At 42.6% G+C, this 19053-nt stretch overlaps 1 protein-coding gene across 2 annotated transcripts in view; it reads right to left on the minus strand.

The window, feature by feature from the left end:
* The window catches only part of FAM184A (family with sequence similarity 184 member A), a 307530-nt gene extending 291960 nt beyond the window's left edge, over positions 1–15570 (minus strand). For both annotated transcript variants that reach the window (XM_040350321.1, XM_040350320.1), the window contains exon 1: positions 15234–15570. In XM_040350321.1, coding sequence (XP_040206255.1) covers positions 15234–15413 — 180 coding nt within the window. In that variant the 5' untranslated portion in view covers positions 15414–15570. The remainder of the gene's footprint in view (positions 1–15233) is intronic.
* Between the last annotated feature and the right edge of the window lie 3483 nt (positions 15571–19053).

Genomic DNA, 19053 nt, shown 5'->3' on the forward strand with positions numbered 1-19053 from the left:
GGCTGAGCATTGGCATTATCGCCACTGGCGGAGCTTCAGAATTGCGACCCCGCCCATGCTCCCAATGCGGCCTGCCTGTCAAATTACGTTTTGTGGGGGGGCGGGTGCAATTACAAGAACTGATCCCCTATATGGCTCTGCATGCAGTAGCTGAAAGCCAGCTTCTCCTACTTTCACTCCCATGGCTTTAAGCTGCTGCATGCAGAGCCATACAGGGGATCAGTTCTCGTCATTGCCCCCCCACTAGCGGCACCAATCACTCGCTCCTGTGCACTCAGTCATCAAATTTCCCTCCGCCCACCTCTTCCTTATAAGTGAACAGGAAGAATATGAAGAGCTCTTCCTGTTCATTAATTCTGTGCAACTGAGGCTGCAGAAAGGAACCAAGGAATGTGTTTCCTCTCTCCCTTTTTCTGTCTAACTAAGGCCTCTTCCACACGAGGCGGACTCCGTCGCTACGGAGCCCGCCAGCTCCCGCCGGCTCAGCGGGAGATCTCTCTGCTGAGCCGGTGCATGACAAGTCCCTCTCTGCTCATTGAGCGGGGAGGGGATTGTGCAGCACTGCTGTCTCCTATGGAGAAATCTGATGAAAACGGCATGTCCGTTTTCATCAGATCTCACCCGATCCGATCCGCCATGGACGGATGGGGATGTATCGCCATCCGTCTGATTTTGGCAGATCGGTTCGGGTCTGATGTCAGTGGACATGTCTCCGCTGACATCCAATGTTCCATAAGACTGCATGGAGCAGCCGTTCAGGTCCGCCGACAAAACTGACAGGCGGACCTTACCGGTCTGACCTTGTGAAAGGGGCCTAAAATGACTTCAGAGATTTCACTTATTATTTTACCAAAACAAGCATTGTGAATAAATAAATAATAAAAAAAAAAATAATAATAATAATATTAATAGAAAAAAATTCAACAAATGTAAAAATGTAAAAATAATTTTAAATTTTAAATTTTTTTTAAAAAATGAAGCGCTCATTCACACGGTTCTCTAGCTCATATAGTTTGAATGAGCGGATTGTTTGGGGGATGGGGATGCAGCGGATATATGAACATAGTCACATGTCCTAATCTGATAGGTGTGCAGGTGTAGGTGGTGCCCCAAATGCATGTGCTTGGGGTCGTACATCTACATCCACATGCCTGTCAAGTTAGGACCTGCAGCTGTTTTCAAAGTTGCTGCTGCGCCCCCATAACGTAACATATTTTACCTGCACGCAGCTCCAGTCACATAAGAAAAATAAATCTGGTTCCCAATGTACATGCCACAGCACCCATGTGAATGTGTTTTATTTATTTTTTTATGTACAAAAGTGGACAGTTTCTACAAAATCTTTTGAACTACCCTCTCAATATGTGAATAAAGATCTGAAATAACTAAGGCCAAAACAACTAATTGACAACTAAACGATTATGAAATTAAGTTGGCCTGCATAAAAAATGCATTATTTGTTTACATATCAGGTATTAGAGTGCAGCACACATACAGCTCAAGTATACTGTCCATACATGTCAGTAAGTGCCTGAGAACTTGTGAATGTGTGAGGGGCAATGTCTCATGGGGCATGTAGTCCTGGGTAGGAAGTGAGCGATTCTTAAGGCAGAAGTTTTTTTACCTTGCTATAGGGGCACTCTATACTATACTTTGCAGCTTGTTATTGGGGCACTCTGACGGCAGGAGGAGCGAGAAGCGTCGGCAGGGGACCCCAGAAGAGGAGGATCCAGACGGCTCTGTACATCATTACACAGAACAAGTACAACATGTTTGTTGTTTTTAACTAAAAAAAACAAGACTCAGGAAAGATCAGCATCTGAACCCAGAGAAGGTGTAGGCTGATAGACTAGAGGTAATATAAAGCAATATAATATAAGAAATATAAGAAATATAATAGACTAGAGGTAATAGTCTCCGATAGAAACTCTTTACCTAGATTGGTGTTGCGGGGTGTCAGACTGACACCCTGCAACAACAATCGCCGCGATGCGCGCCCCCGGGGGCGCGCAGCGGCTCAATATGCTGAGGACGTCATATGACGTCCACTCAGGATATTGAAACCACTTTGCCGCCGTCCTTTTGCAATAGGGCGGGCGGCAAGTAGTTAAAGTAAACTTTTACCAGTATTGTGCAATATATTTAAAATGATTATATGCATATTTTAGTATTACTTTAATATAAAAAGGTTTTAGTTTCTAGTTAAAATCTCCATATATCCTACTTCTGGGTGTATTTATTATTATATATATATATAATATAAGTAATATGTATTACTTTCACTGTTCACTTCCACAGTAAAAAAAAAAAAATGAACCCCTCATAGTACCGATTATTTGATATTTTTGTACTATAAAAGGGCTTTTTTTGTACTATAAAAGGGGAATTTTCGTTTTCTTAACCCCATTCTGACAGGTGATACAAAAAAATAAAAATAAATTGCTGCTGCTACTAAACATCTTAGGCCTGATTCAGATCTATGTGGTTTTTGGTGCTTTTTGCAGAAACACACTACAGTTCGTTTAACATGGTTTCCTATGGGACATGATTTATGCTTTTTTCAGTTGCTGTGTATTTGGAAAAGGTCAAGGACTTTTTTCAACGCAAAATGTGCTTTTTTGGTTCAATATACTTCAATGGAGAGGCTGCAAAACAACAAGTAGTGTGTTTTTGCAGCAATTTGTGTTTTTTAATCTGCTCAACAACAAATTGGGCAAAAAAAAAAGCAGAAACGCGAATCGCGGCAAAATCACATGCGCAAATAGAAAGAACGCACAACAAAAAGAACTGCAGAAACAGATCAAAAGCAAACTGCATAGCTGTGAACTGAGCCTTATGCTGGCCATACACAGATCTATTTTGTATATTCGCTGGATGAAAGAATGTTGTTTGAAATTTTCACTTTTAACATTCCGATTTAAAATTTATGTAATTTCTGAAAGAAAACCACATACACCATCTGAAAATTCCTTTATTTCAAAATTTTCCCATCACTGTGGTTGAAAACAAAGTCGCTTTGACCCCAATGATTAGAAAATCAAACGAACGCTGTTAAATTAAGCTTTTTTAAGTAAGACATTGTTTTTGTATGGCCAGCATATAATATATTACAGTTATGTTGCCTCCTCCTGCCACCCTCTGATGCTTCTACCGAGTCACCCGTTCAATCGGTGACACCAAAGAAGGAACCCACCAGGGCCGGATGTTGACAATAGAGATTTCCGGTATTCCCTGAAGTCTCTATGATCGTTCTACAATTTTATGACATCCCGCCCGGCCTCTGCATTTGAGAAAATGCTGCAGCCTTGGCAGGGAGGCTGAGGTCTTTTCTTTTTTTTTTATTTCAGGCTTCCCAGCCTAGAGGTGAGATCTGGGAACTTATAAACCCCAGATCTCACTGTAAAGAGGACCTGTCATGCCATATTCCTATTACAAGGGATGTTTACATTCCTTGTAATAGTAATAAAAGTGATAAAAAAAAATTAAGAAAAAAAGCATCAAGATAAAAATCTAAAAGTAAAATTAACATTAATAATAAAAAAAAGTGTTAAGCGCTCCCGTCCCCATGTGCTCGCTCACAGAAGCTAACGTATATGTAGGTCACGCCCGCACATGGAAACAGGTATCAAACCACACATGTGAGGTATTGACGTGAACGTTAGAGCGAGAGCAATAAGCAATAATTCTAGCCCTGGACCTCCTCTGTAACTCTAAACAGGTAACCTGTTAAAAAAATGTGTCGCCTATGGGGATTTTGAAGTACCCAAGTTTGGCTCCATTCCACAAGTGTGTGCAATTTTAAAGTGTGACATGTTAGTTATCTATTTACTCGGCGTAACATCATCTTTGACATTATGTAAAAAAATTGGGCTAACTTTACTGTTTTGTTTTTGAATGCGTGAAACATTTTTTTTTTTTAAACGTGTTTGAAAATTTCTGCGCAAATACTGTGCAATGACCGCGATTTTATTTCCTAGGGTCTCTGTTAAAAGAACATATATAATGTTTGGGGGTTCAGAGTACCTTTGTAGCAAAAAAAAAAATATGATTTTTGCATTCAGGAGAGTGTCAGAATTGGTCCGGTAGGCAAGTAGTCAAGTTCATTCAGATACAGATGCAATGCAGGTATTATCACTGCAACTTTAGACCTTTTTTACCTGCCTAGCTTTGTTTATGTTAATAGGTAATTCAATAAAATGTTTTCCTTGTCAAATAGGTAGATTCAGTAAGAGTTAGGCCGACTTATCTGTAGATAAGCCGGCCTAACTCAGAATCTACGCCGACGTATGTTTAAGCGTATGCTCAAACAGAGATACGCTTAAACATATCTAAGATAGGACGGCTTGCGCCGTCCTATCTTAGATTGCAATTTTTCGGATGCCCGCTAGGTGGCGCTTCCATTGCGGTCGGCGTAGATTATGTAAATGAGTTTGTACGCCGATTCACGAACGTACGCCAGGCCGCCGCAGTCGAATTACGCCGTTTCCGTAAGGCCTTAGGAGGCCTAAAGTTATTCCACCTATTAGGTGGAATAACAATGTTAAAGTATGGCCGCCGTTACCGCCACGAGGTTCGAATTTTTAACGTCGTTTGCGTAAGTCGTCCGCGAATCGGGAGTTACGTCGTTTACGTCCATGTCGAAATCAATAGGCCCGTACGGCGTACTTAGCCGCAATGCGCACTGGGAAATGTAGGTGCCCGGCGCATGCGCAGTAGCCAAGAAACGTCAAGCCTCATTACCATTAAACACGCCCCCTCCAACCCATTTGAATTAGGCGCCCTTACGCCCGCCGCGTTAACACTACGCTGCCCTAAGTAAGGAGGCAAGTGCTTTGAGAATCATGTACTTGCCTCTCTTACTTAAGGCTGCGTAGTGTAAACATGCTAGTCTACGCCGACCTAAAATTGTGCGCCCCTACCTGAATCTACCCAAAAGTATTTTATTGAATGAATATGATAATCCAAGTATAAATCTTGTGTTATACATGTTGTAATAAGTTATCCAACTTACAACAGGTTTGAAAAAAAAACGTCATTGTCCACTATATATGTACAGATAAGTAAATTATATAAACTCAACAGAAAATAGAAAAGTAAATAAATCATTACATCAAGATTTTCATGACTGTAGTTGGAAATACTATTTATCATATAAATTGTTTTACTTGGACCTGGAATATTGAAGTATAATTATGTAAAGCATTACTTTATTACTGTTTAAATAAAATGAGTTATAAAATAAATATAAATAAAAATAAAAGGATAGACAAAAAAACAAAAATAAGAATGGATGATAGGATAGTAGGAAAATAGAGAAGGAAGTGTAGAAGTCCACTGTGATGGTTCGAGTAAGTTGGCCTACAGCCTGAGTGTTTGAACAGAACACTATAATGTTCACGAGAATGAGTAGGGTAACACCCAAGCTCTAGCAATCAATTAAATGTTTTAATAAGTTAAAATATTAATGTTTTACATTGACAAGTGTGTGTCTGTGTGTTGGAGTTTTGGCATGCACGTCCTAATTCAATAGGCTGCGCACACCTATAGAAGTTGGCAAAATATACAGAAAAAAAAAAAAAAAAAACAACACTCTCCATGAATTGTGATCTTTTCTTCCAAATACTGATACTGATGATCCATGGAAAGACAAGCAAAGCCCTACTGAAGCAGCTGCCAATTGCATGCTTTTTGACCCTGTAATGACAGCTGGATTAATTCCCTGAGTCAGTCACTCTGCTGATGAATTCTAAAAGCTGTAGCTGGAGATGACATTTCCAGAAATTCTTAATAAACATTTCTAACCCATATAGGAAATGTTGCTTTGCAGACAAAAGCTAGTGTTTTCTCCTTTCCCTGGTATGCTCATTAGAAACACATTGGCACTTTAAAAGTAAGTCATATTTTATAACATTGATATCTGTGGATACCTAAGTAGCATACATTAATTTCCCTCTAGTGAAATTGTTATGAGATTTGCTAACCTGCTAAACACTGCACTCAAGGTCTAATTTAATTGGAACAATGGCCAATCATATGCCTATCAACGGAACAGCAACAATATCCTTGTAATTATAGAGGAGCAAACAGTGTCAAATTCTATCAGATCATCTCTTCTGACTTCGTTTCCAGCAAAAACCATTGCAAATGTTATCTTCTATGAAATTGCATTTGTAACAACATTCTTTTTAATTTGCTTTTAAAATGGGCTTTTTTAAACATATTTTAAAATGATGTTCTAATTCTGGACCATCTTGGTCTACTGTGACAACTAATATAAAGGATGGTGAACAAATATTAAAAGAGTAGTATGGGGTTTCTCAAAAAATAAATAAAGCATACTCACCCAGGTGGATGCAGCATCGATCTGTGCTGCATCTGTCCGTCGCCTCTACACTGAGGCCCCATACACACGAGAGGATTTATCCGCGGATACGGTCCAGCGGACCGTATCCGCGGATAAATCCTCTCGAGGATTTCAGCAGATTTCTATGCGATGGCGTGTACACGCCATCGCATTGAAATCCGCGCCGAAATCCTCTGGCGATGACGTGTCGCGCCGTCGCCGCGATTATGACGCGGCGACGGGCGCGACGCTGTCATATAAGGAATTCCACGCATGCGTCAAATCATTACGACGCGTGCGGGGAATCCCTTTGGACGGATGGATCCGGTGAGTCTGTACAGACGAGCAGATCCATCCGTGGGATCCGATTCCAGCAGATAGATATTCTGTGCATGTCGACAAATATTTATCTGCTGGAATTCGGAAATATCCGCGGATAAATATCCGCCGGAGTGTACACACCATAGAATCTATCCGCTGAAACCCATTCGATGGGATTTATCTGCGGATAGATTCTATCGTGTGTATGTGGCCTTGAGAACTGACAGATCAAACATCCCTGATCAATCATTTCTCCTTTCCACTCTGAACAGAGAGCCTTGACTCTCAGTCACTGGCTCTCTGCTCTGCCCCTGAGTCTCCCAGCAACTCACTGAGAGGCTGAGCAAGCTGCCGGTTTGGATACTACTGTAAAGTACTACTGTAAAGTTGGAATCAATCCAGCGCCTAGACCGGGTGAGTGACATCAGCCGACAGCAGGATTTAGCTCGCTGTCAGTTGAAAATGAGTCACAGGAGTGCAGAATGAACTGCACTCCTGTGATCAATAGGAGACCTAGGGCCAAAGCTTTGGCCCTACTTCTCCTTTTAAAGCAGAGTTCCACCCAAAAATTGAACTTCTGCTTTAAGTGATGGTGACCCCCTGACATGCCACATTTGGCATGTCATTCATCTCCCATATCCCCCGGGGCTCTGGAAGGAAGATCACCTCTCCCCCCCCCCCCTCCCTCCATGCAATTTTCTGGTACACAGAAGATTTCCCAGCCATTCACAGGGTGCAGCATGGCTCAGACATGCACAGTGTGTTGCCAATTGTGAAGCCACAGCTGGGCTCCCACAGTAAGAATGCCGGCGCCGTGGAGAGGGGGGGGAGCGAGGATTCGTACGCCCGCATCGCTGGACCGTGGGGCAGGTGAGTGTCTGATTATTAAAAGTCAGCAGCTACACTTTTTGTAGCTGCTGATTTGGCGGAACTCCGCTTTAAAGTGGTTGTAAGCACCTTGCAGTAACCGGCCCCACCAGCCCCCATTGCCCCCCCGCCCGTTTCACTTACGTGAGCCCTGAATGTCCATGGGCATGATCCCACGTCGCTCTCTCCATGGCTTCTCGGCTTTTCATTGGATAGATTGATAGAAGCGCAGCCATTGGCTCCCGCCGCTGTCAATTAAATCCAATGACGCGGCCGCCGGGGGGGGGGGGGGGGGGCAGGGCCGAGTCTATGGATGCCGCGTGTATGACACAGGAGCGCACCCGCAAGGTGTGAACAGCTTAAGTGGGGACGCAGGCAACAGTTTTATTTTACAGATGTTTTAACCCCTATCCAAAAAAAAGATATTGTGACTGGAATTAGCTTTAACCACTTCAGCCCCGGACCATTTTGCTGGTCAATGACCGGGCCACTTTTTGCGATTCGGCACTGCGTCGCTTTAACTGACAATTGCGCGGTCATGCGACGTGGCTCCCAAACAAAATTGGCGTCCTTTTTTCCCCACAAATAGAGCTTTCTTTTGGTGGCATTTGATCACCTATTTTTTGCGCTATAAACAAAAATAGGAGCAAAATTTTGAAAAAAAAAAAAGAATATTTTTTACCTTTTGCTGTAATATATTTTCCCCAAAAATAGTTTTTTTTATATATATATTTTTCCTCAGTTTAGGCTTATACGTATTCTTCTACATATTTTTCGTAAAAAAAAATCACAATAAGCGTTTGCGCAAAAGTTATAGCGTCTACAAAATAGGGAATAGTTTTATGGCATTTTTATTTTATTTATTTTTTACTAGTAATGGCGGCAATCTGCGATTTTTATCGGTACTGCGACCTTATGGCGGACACTTCGGACACTTCTGACACATTTTTGGGACCATTGGCATTTTTATAGCGATCAGTGCTATAAAAATGCATTGATTACTGTAAAAATGTCACTGGCAGGAAAGGGGTTAACACTAGGGGGCGAGGAAGGGGTTAATTATGTTCCCTAGGTGGGGTGGGACGGACTAGGGGAAATGACAGATCGCTGTTAATACATTGTATGAACATGCGATCAGTCATTTCTCCCCTGACAGGACCGGGAGCTGTGTGTGTACATGCACAGCTCCCTTCTCGCTCTGTAACGAGCGATCGAGGGTGCCCAGCGGTGATCGTGCCCGCCGGGCACGCGCGGCGGCACCAGGGGTGCGCACCCTTAGTGGCTGAAATGTGAAATCACGTAATATTACATGATTTTGCGCAGCCGAGCCGACCTGCCGCCGTAAAACGGCGGCGGCTGGTCGCCAACTGGTTAACGTGACCCTGTCATTTTGGTGTGTAAACTAAATCCAAATCTGTAGAAGAAACACAAATACTGTATACTTTCTGGCATCCCATGTCTCCAAACCCCATTACAGATCTCAAGCTGCTGCAATCCACCATTTCTGGGTGTGTCAAATAACTACTCCGCCCACCATGCACTGTGGTTCCTCCTTCCATCTCCAATGTAATTAGAGATTTTTTTGCACCAGAGGCTGGGTTCACACTGACCAACGGAGCGGCTTCCAGCAGGGGTCCAGTGCGTCTCCATTTAACATCTGATTTCAGCCCGGATTTTTTGCTGAATTTGGACCTGAGATGGACCAGAAGACACACAGGACTCCTGTACAATTCGCACCGAAGCCACTCTGAAGTTGTGTAAATCGGTTACATTGAGCCACAATCTCCTGACATGCGAATTGAAAGCAGGGAAACCACATCCAATTCGCACTGGTGTGAACCCAGCCAGAAGGAGAAACATCATGCAGCGGGTAGGCAAGAACTTAGCACACCTCGATGTGTTGAAAATCTGTAGCAGCTAGAGATCTGCAAGACGGTGACATTTTAGGATATGAGCCACTGAAAAGGTAAGAGCTTCTTTTACAAGCTGGCTATAGTTTAACATTTTCATGTTTAATTAGACATCATATTAGCTTGGTTGCTTTAAAGCTGGAAGTGATATTAAAGTCTTGTTTATTTTGTTTATAAATAACAAACATGTTATACTTACCTATTCTGTGCATTCAGAGAAGCCTTTGTATTTTTTGAATGTGTTCACATATTACAAAGGCTCCTGTGAATGATCAGGAGGGGGGGTGGGCATAGCAGATACAAGGGACTATTCTGTTTGAGATGCAACACTCAGAAGGATCAGCACCGCTCTCTGGGAACTACAGCAATACCTGTCTCCTGGAAGTACTATAAGGCCTCATGTACACTGCTGCCGGTAAACGGACGTTTAGGAGCAGTTGTTTTTTTTTTGTTTTTTTTTAACTGCTCCTGAACTCTCCTCTGTTATCTTATCACTACATGTACACAGGGTCGTTTATAGTCGTTTCTAGGCAGTTGTGTTTAGAGGCTTTTTCTGGAATGCATTCAGAAGCTGTGTTCAGAGACATTTCAAGCGCCAACTCACGTTTAGCAGGGTTTCCTTTAAAGACGTTTTTCATTTTAACCCAAAAAAAATGTAAATTAAATCCAAACATGGCTAAACGCGGCATGGCATGTAAACGCAGCTAAACAAACGTTTTTAGACACCGGTTTCTAGCTGTCAAGTTAAATCGTTCAGGAGAGGCTGAACAACGTCTTGTGTACATGAAGCCTAACGCTGTCAAATGTAAATAGTAGGGCTGTGCGTTAAACGCGATATTAACGGCGTTAACGCAAACCCATGTTAACGCTGTCAATATTTTTATCGCGCGATTAACGCAGGAGCCCTCGGGGTGGACATGCAGCGTGTGCAGCGGCGCAGCGCGGCTTACCTTCTCGCTGGATTCACAGGCAAGTTACTCACCTTGTCCCTGGATCCAGCGATGCCACCCCGCTGTGTGATCGAGCGGGTCCTCCTTGCTTGGCGGGTCCTCCTTGCTTGGCGGGTCCTCCTTGCTTGGCGGGTCCTCCTCGCTCGGCGGGTCCTCCTCGCTCGATTCACAGTGCCTGTGTGCCGCCGAGCTCCGTTCCCTGCGACGTTACGACGCACGGGAGCGGAGAACGGCGCCAAATTTAAAAAAGTAAACAAACACAATACACACAGTATACTGTAATCTTATAGATTACAGTACTGTATGTAAAAAATACACACACCCCTTGTCCCTAGTGGTCTGCCCAGTGCCCTACATGTTCTTTTATAAAATAAAAACTATTCTTTCTGCCTGAAAAACTGTAGATTGTCCAAAAGTGTCCCTTTATGTCAAAAATGGTTTTAGATCAGCTAGAAAACAGCGATAATAAATTATAATCACTTGCAGAATTGTGCGATATTTGTGGGGAAATTCATCATAAATTAGAGCGATTAATCGTGAGTTAACTATGACATTAATGCGATTAATCGCGATTAAAAATTTTAATCGTTTGACAGCACTAGTAAATAGCATTAAGCCCTGGAGGTGTCATGCACCTCGCTGGACTCAACTCATAGTGTGCCCTCATTTTTTCAAATGAGCTGAATTCCTGGAATTCAGCTTTAAGCACTGTTAAGCAAAATAAGTAAATGCCCCCAACACATGTGATATTCTCTAATGATCTCTGTATGTTGAATAAAAAGTATCTAGCTGCTTACAGCAATTTGAATACATTAACCTAGAAAGCCATTAGAGCAGAGGTAAAAAGGTCAAGAATCATTGAACTCATTTTCTCCATCCTTTACAGATTGCGTAGCACAATGTATAATATTCAACATGTTGGTTTAGTGTTCTGCAATTGCACTACATATGTTTATTCTAACATGCTGATGCATGGCCATATGTCACAAAAATACATAAATATAAAATAGCTATAACAATTATGTGTTACTACATTATATTCAAAATCCATTTTATTAAAATTATTCAGGCCCAGATTTATCCATGATTACACAGGTTACGGATTTGTCTGCTATCCTAAACAAATAGCCGCTAATAAGTGTTAATGCTCAGCACCCTTGATATATCTAGGTCATAGAATCTGACAGAATGATGTCAGAAAGTTAATGCTCAAAACAAAGGATATAAATAAAAACATAGCACATTTTGAGCATCCTTCCAAAATATATACGGTAATCCTATATTCAAATTTCTGATTTTTAGAATACATTTTTTAAGGCATAAAACAAGCAACAGTGCTGGGTAAGATAGTTTTGCCTAATTATTATGTATAATAACAGAAAATCTACTTGACAAGATATGTACATTTGACTAAGAAAGCCTTGAGCTGAACTTGATTTGCCATTGAGGATGTCAGTGCAGCGAGCATTTCCCTTCTGGCAAATGTAAATATACAAACACAGTATCTCACAAGTGAGAACACACCTCACATTTTTCTAAATATTTTATTATATCTTTTCATGTGACAACACTGCAACAAATGTCACTTTGCTACAATGTAAAGTAGTGAGTGTACAGCTTGTATAACAGTGTAAATTTGCTGTCCCCTCAAAATAACTCAACACACAGCCATTAATGTCTAAACCTCTGGCAACAAAAGTGAGTACACCCCTAAGTGAAACGTTCAAAATTGGGCCCAAAATCTCAATATTTTGTGTGGCCACCATTATTTTCCAGCACTGCCTCAACCCTCTTTGGCTTGGAGTTCACCAGAGCTTCACAGGTTGTCACTGGAGTCCTCTTCCACTCCTCCATGATGACATCACTGAGCTGCAGGATTTTAGAGACCTTGCTATGTTCAAAAGGGTTTAGGTCAGGCAACATGCTTGGCCAGTCCATCACTTTTACCCTCAGCTTCTTTAGCAAGGCAGTGGTCGTCTAGAAGGTGTGTTTGGGGTCGTTATGTTAGAATTCTCCAGTATGTCACAGTACATGTTGGCATTCATGGTTCCCTCAATGAACTGTAGCTCCCCAGTGCTGGCAGCACTCATGCAGCTCCAGACCATGACACTCCCACCACCATGCTTGACTGTAGGCAAGACCCACTTGTCTTTGTTTTCCTCACCTGGTTGCCGCCACACTTGCTTGACACCATCTGAACCAAATAAGTTTATCTTGGTCTCAGACCACAGGACATGGTTCCAGTAATCCATGTCCTTAGTCTGCTTGTCTTCAGCAAACTGTTTGTGGGCTTTCTTGTGCATCATTTTTAGACAGACTGGATGAGGCTTCCTTCTGGGATGACAGCCATGCAGACCAATTTGAAGCAGTGTGCAGTGTATGGTCTGAGCACTGACAGACTGACCCCCCTCCCCTTCAACCTCTGTAGCAATGCTGGCAGCACTCATACATCTATTTCCCAAAGAAAACCTCTGGATATGACGCTGAGCATGTGCACTCAACTTCTTTGGTCGACCATGGCGAGGCCTATTCTGAGTGGTCCTGTTAAACCGCTGTATGGTCTTGGCCACCCTGCTGCAGCACAGTTTCAGGGTCTTGACAATCTTCCTATAGTCTAGGCCAGGGATCTCTAAACTGCGAGGGCCAGATGTGGCCCTTTGCTAGCCTTTATCTGGCCCTTGGGGCACTATTACTCTCACTGACACCAACAGTGGGGCACCATTACTTCCACCGATAACTTTGATTGGATACTATTCCTTCTACTGATAGGGGCACTACTCCTACTCCTATTGACCACCAACCCTGAGGCCATATTACTTCTCACTGATGCCGGGCCCAGGACATTTTCTGCCCACGCTGGCCACAATTTGGCCCTCCTAAAGTCTGAAGGACTATAAACTGGCCCTTTGTTTAAAAAGTTTGGAGACCTCTGGTCTAGGCCATCTTTATGTAGAGCATGGGTCTTCAAACTACTGCCCTCCAGTTGTTAAGGAGCTACAATTCCCATCATGCCTAGTCATGTATGTGAATGTCAGTGTGTTACAATGCCTCATGGGATGTGTAGTTCTACAACAGCTGGAGGGCCGTAGTTTCAGGATCCATGATGTAGAGCAACAATTTTTTCAGATCCTCAGAGAGTTCTTTGCCATGAGGTGCCATGTTGAACTTCCAGTGACCAGTAAGGGAGTGAGAGCAATAACACCAAATTTAACACACCTGCTCCCCATTCACAACCAAGACCTTGTATCACTAATGAGTCAAATGACTCCAGGGAGGGAATATGGCTAATTGGGCCCAATTTGTCCTTTTTCACTTGGGGGTGTACTCACTTTTGTTGCCAAAAACCATTAATGGCTCTGTGTTGAGTTCTTTTTAAGGGGACCCTAAATTTACACTGTTATACAAGCTGTACACTTACTACTTTACATTGTAGCAAAATGCCATTTCTTCAGTGTTGTCACATGAAAAGATATAATAAAATATTTACAAAAATGTGAGGGGTGTACTCACTTTTGTGAGATACTGTACAGTATGAGCAACCTTTTGAGCAGTTCAAGACAAGATTTTTGTGTACATGTTTACCAATTAATGTATCCACAGTAATGCAGGCTGTAGATTACATTAAACAATGCTGCTGAATAAGATAAACAGAATCTAGAAAAGCCTTCTTGTCACTTATCAGTGGATATAAAGGACCAAGTACATGCCGCAATTCTATAGGCAGGCACTGACTAGTTCAGTGTGTACTCTGCATTCCAGCAAGCAAGCCAGGTGTAAAAGATAACATCCACAAGTTGTGCCCAGTGTGAGGCACACATCAGGTACTGGTAGCCATATGAAGATTCATACCTACTAACACTTCTGCATACACCATCAGTATATTGGTGAGTGTCATTCTTTTATCTTACTTCCAAAGCGACTTTGTATTTTGCCAAATGCCAACTAAAATATTTAACTGCGTTACAGTGTATGACAGTCCGCAGCCATGCAAAAAGTATCATTTATTAAAATGAATATGTCACAATTCATTACAATCAACCATTTTAAGTAGTGCATGCGATGTTATACTTGTTGGCTATTTCTGGTCTTCTCTTGTCATATGCTGCTATGCCTCTTAGAAATTATTTGTTACAGGCATATGCAAATGGCAAGAAGATTAACTTATCAGACATTTCTTGGGAAAAAAAAAAAAGATGGCCCCTATCACGGAACCTTCCAAAAATTAGGAAACTGATGTAGATTGACAGATTACAGTAAATAAAAGAGAGAAACTCTATGTGTGGAAGACAGGTACAAAATTATTGGCAGTGGTATAAAGTGGGTGCTCAAGCAAAACTAAAAACCCAAAAGCCTGTCTAAGAATATAGAAATAACAGAAAAAAATAAAATAAAAAAATCATTCATACTCAGATATGATTTGTAGGATATTTTAGGTATTACCATATGGGAAGATAAGCATGTCTGCCCAAATGATATGTCACTAAAAATCTATTCAATTTATCTACAAATATAAAAACGAATACCTATAAAGTATTTGAATATCTATACCTGCAGAGTTAGCACATCTACCAAGAGGAACATTGCAGTAAGGTGTAAGCAGGTATTGCTGCACTACCATGTTTGTGCATAAGTAAATCTAAGTTCCCCAAAGTAACCGTACAATGATATCAGGAAACTTATGAATAGCTCTCTTCCATACCAATTTCAAACAATCCTGATTTTTTTGTGTTAAATGCCTTGATCAGCATTATATTACAATGTATGATATTAAAAGGAAACAATTTGAAGGCCAACCTAAGCAAACATTCCAACATCATAGACCCATCAGCAACTGTCAGTTACCTTGGTCAGCTGTGCTATCTTTTTGCTCATCTTAAGGTGCAGGTCTGCAGTGTACTCCATGTTCAAACCGGCTTGATGTGCCATCACACCAGAAGACGAGGGTACAAACTTGGCAGCACTGGCAGAAGCCCCTCCACCGTAATAATGCTGTTGCTGCTGCCAGCTCATCCCGGTCGCCATCTTCAGGGCTTTAAATCCCTCTCACCTCCCCCTAAAAAGCAGAGGATAGGAAATTGTTGACACTCCAGAGACAATAAAACCACAATGGGAGATGAATTAAGAAAGAGCAATGTGCTGATGTGCAGCCTGAGGGATGTGACTGTGCAGTGACTGAGGCAAGCGTTGCTCGCTCCCCCTCCCCACGCTGTGTGTGAGGATAACACAGACTCCGTGAGTAGGGAGATCCAATGAAAGAGTAGGAAATGATTAAGGGGATGTACAAGAATGGGATGTGTATTTGTACACTAAATACATTTTAACATATGTAGCATCAAATGACATATGGGCAGAACATATGCAAACAACTTGTAATACCTATAATCATAAAATATATTATTTTCTTTTTCAATGATTTATATTCTATATAACCTTGTTGTGCAAAGGTATCCTGAGGAAAGCATACAGTAAATGTATAAAAAATAGAACACACTAGTGTTTACATGGGCACATTTTAGAACGATAAAACTTTGCAAATAGAGTGCTTTATGAAACATCCCAAACATAGCCACATTTCTCCTTTCTGTGCAAGGAAATTGTAAAAAAGGTATGTATGTCAAGTGTTCATTTATTATTGAATTAATAAAAATCAAAACACATCTTGTTGTGGGCAACAGTTTATGAACCCTCTCAATTGCCCAGGGCCGTCATTAGAAATTATTAGGCCCTGTTCCGCTTACCTGACAGGGTACCTGCAAACTCCTTTACAGGCTACCTGAGAGGATCCCCCTTTTTAAAGGTAGTGCTGCTTGTAGCCCACTATTGGCAGCCTTACTACCCCTAAACACCACCCTTACCCTGCTGCCCTAGGCTCTGGCACACCAGTCATGTATCTTTTGAATAAATACAGGTATGGCCATGTGGTACTTGAGTAACAGTAGTATAATGCATAACAGTTAGCTGAAAGGTGTCCAAAATGACAAGCTGAAGGTGTGAGCCTCTTGGCCCAGCATAGCAGACATACAGTAAGCTGGAAAAAAGCATGCATTTGCAGAACAGATCCTAACAGACATCCCCATGGCTGCAAATGAACCCAAAGGGCTGTGTAAGCGCTGTTGTGTAGAGGGGGAGGGCTATGCATCGAAGGAGGAGGGGGATGAGGGTTGTGAACCAGAGGAGGAAGGGGATAGGGCTGTGGACCAAAGGAGGAGGAGATGAAGGCTGTGGATAAAAGAAGGTGAGGGCTGTGAACCAAAGGAGGAAAGGGGTGAGGACTCTGGACCTGGGCTCTGTTTCTGGCAGCAGTCAAAAGGTTGCAGTGTTCCTCACTTGCTTCCTTGCTTAAATGCACAAAGCCCCATCAGCCAACCGCCCTGTCTCTTACCTCCATGTGTCCAGGATAGGTGGCCTCAATCCCTGAAGATGTCTCTGCTGTATGCAAAGAATTTAAGCATCCAGGAAAGAGAGGGAGATACTAGAGGGGGGCAGGGCATGTATAGGGAGGAGATTAGACATCCAGCTGGGGCTCTAAAAGACCCCCCCCCCACTGAGTCAATGACTGGACTGGCTGTACCCCTCTATCGGCAGACGACTGCCTACTGCTGCCACTGGCCCTTCTACTCAGTCCACACATTATGACCTCCTTTCTAGAGGGTACGTGGAAGGAGTATGAACTGATTTCCGAGAATCGTCTTACAGCCATATTGTATAGTGCATCCAGAAATTATTCACAGCGCTTCACTTTTTCCACATTTTGTTATGTTACAGCCTTATTTCAAACTGCATTCAATTAATTATATTCCTCAAAATTCTACAAACAATACTCCATGTCAACGTGAAAAAAGTTTGTTTGAAATATTTGCAAATGTAATAAAAATAAAAAACATAACAAGATGTTTCTACAACTTGATTTACCTGTGGTAAATTCAATTGATTGGACATGACTTGGAAAAACACACACCTGTCTATATAAGGTCCCACAGTTAACAGTACATGTCAGAGCACAAACCAAGCCATGAAAGTCCAAAGGAATTGACTGTGGACCTCCAAGACAGGGTTGTATCAATGCACAGATCTGGGGAAGGATACAGAAGAATGTCTGCAGCATTGGAGGTCCCAATGATCACATCCATCATCTGTAAATGGAAGCAATTTGAAACCACCAGGACTCTTCCTAGATCGGGCCACCTGGACAAACTGAGCGATCGGGGGAGAAGGGCCTTAGTCAGGGAGGTGACCAAGAACCAGATGGTCACTCTGACAGAGCTCCAGCAATTCTTTGTGGAGAGAGGAGAACCTTCCAGAGGAACAACCATTTCTGCAGCACTCCACCAATCAGGCCTGTATGGTAGAGTGGCCAGACGGAATCCACTTCTCTGTAAAAGGCATGACAGCCTACCTGGAGTTTGCCAAAAGGCACCTGAAGGAATCTCAGACCATGAGAAACAAAATTCCCTGGTCTGATGAAACAAAGATTGAACTCTTTGGCCTTAATGGCAAGCATTATGTTTGGAGAAAACCAGGTACCGCTCATCACCTGGCCAATACCATCCCTACAGAGAAGCATGGTGGTGGCAGAATAATGCTGTGAAAAGATTTTCAGCAGGAGGACCTAGGAGACTAGTCAGGACGGTGAGGAAAATGAATGCAGCAATGTACAGAGACATTCTTGATGCGCTCTGGACCTCAGTCTGGGGCAAAGGTTCATCTTCCAACAGGACAACTAAGCACACAGCTAGGATAACAAAGGAGTGGCTATGGGACAACTCTGTGAATGTCCTTGAGTGGCCCAGCCAGAGCCCAGACTTGAATCCAATCGAACATCTCTGGAGAGATCTGAAAATGTCTTTGCATTAACGCTTCTCATCCAACCTGATGAAACTTGAGAGGTCCTGCAAAGAAGAATGGGAGAAACAGCCCAAAAATAGGTGTGCCAAGTTTGTAGCATCATATTAAAACAGCAAAGGCTGTAAATACTGTAAGTATGTACATGTAATTTGTTTTGTTTTCTATCTTTTAATACATTTGCAAAGACTTCAAACAACCTTCTTTCATGTTGTCATTATGGGGTATTGTTTGTGGAATTTTGTGGAAAATAATGAATGTACCGTATTTATCGGCGTATACCGCGCACTATTTTGGGGCAAAATCGTGGGTGCGCGGTATACGCCGATACCCGCTTTCCCGCGACGACTTTGAATACTGCGCCGGAATATACCGAGCGCAGTACAATCGTGTATCTTCGGGCAGTCTCAGCGCCTCTCGGGCTGACGTCCTGAGCGTACAGGACGTCAGCGCGAGTTGCCGAGCCTGCCCGACGATACACGAGTGTACTGCGCTCGGTATATGTCGGTGCAGTATTCAAACTCGGCGCGAGAAACGAGCGGGGAGGACGCGAGGACGCCGCAGAAGGACGCCGGACCCGACGAAGAGGACACCCGAAGCCGCAGACGGACGCCGGACCCGACGAGGCCGCCGATGGACGCCGCGCAAGACACCAAAACTGTAAGTACAAAACATCTTTTTTCCACAGGAATTCGGGCAACTTTAGGGCGCTATACGCGGGAGCGCGCTATACCCCGATAAATACGGTAATCCATTTTAAAATAAGGCTGTAACATAAAAAAAATTGGAAAAAGTGAAGCAATGTGAATACTTTCCATAT

The sequence above is a fragment of the Rana temporaria genome, chromosome 4, assembly GCF_905171775.1.
Source record: "Rana temporaria chromosome 4, aRanTem1.1, whole genome shotgun sequence".
NCBI lineage: Eukaryota > Metazoa > Chordata > Amphibia > Anura > Ranidae > Rana > Rana temporaria.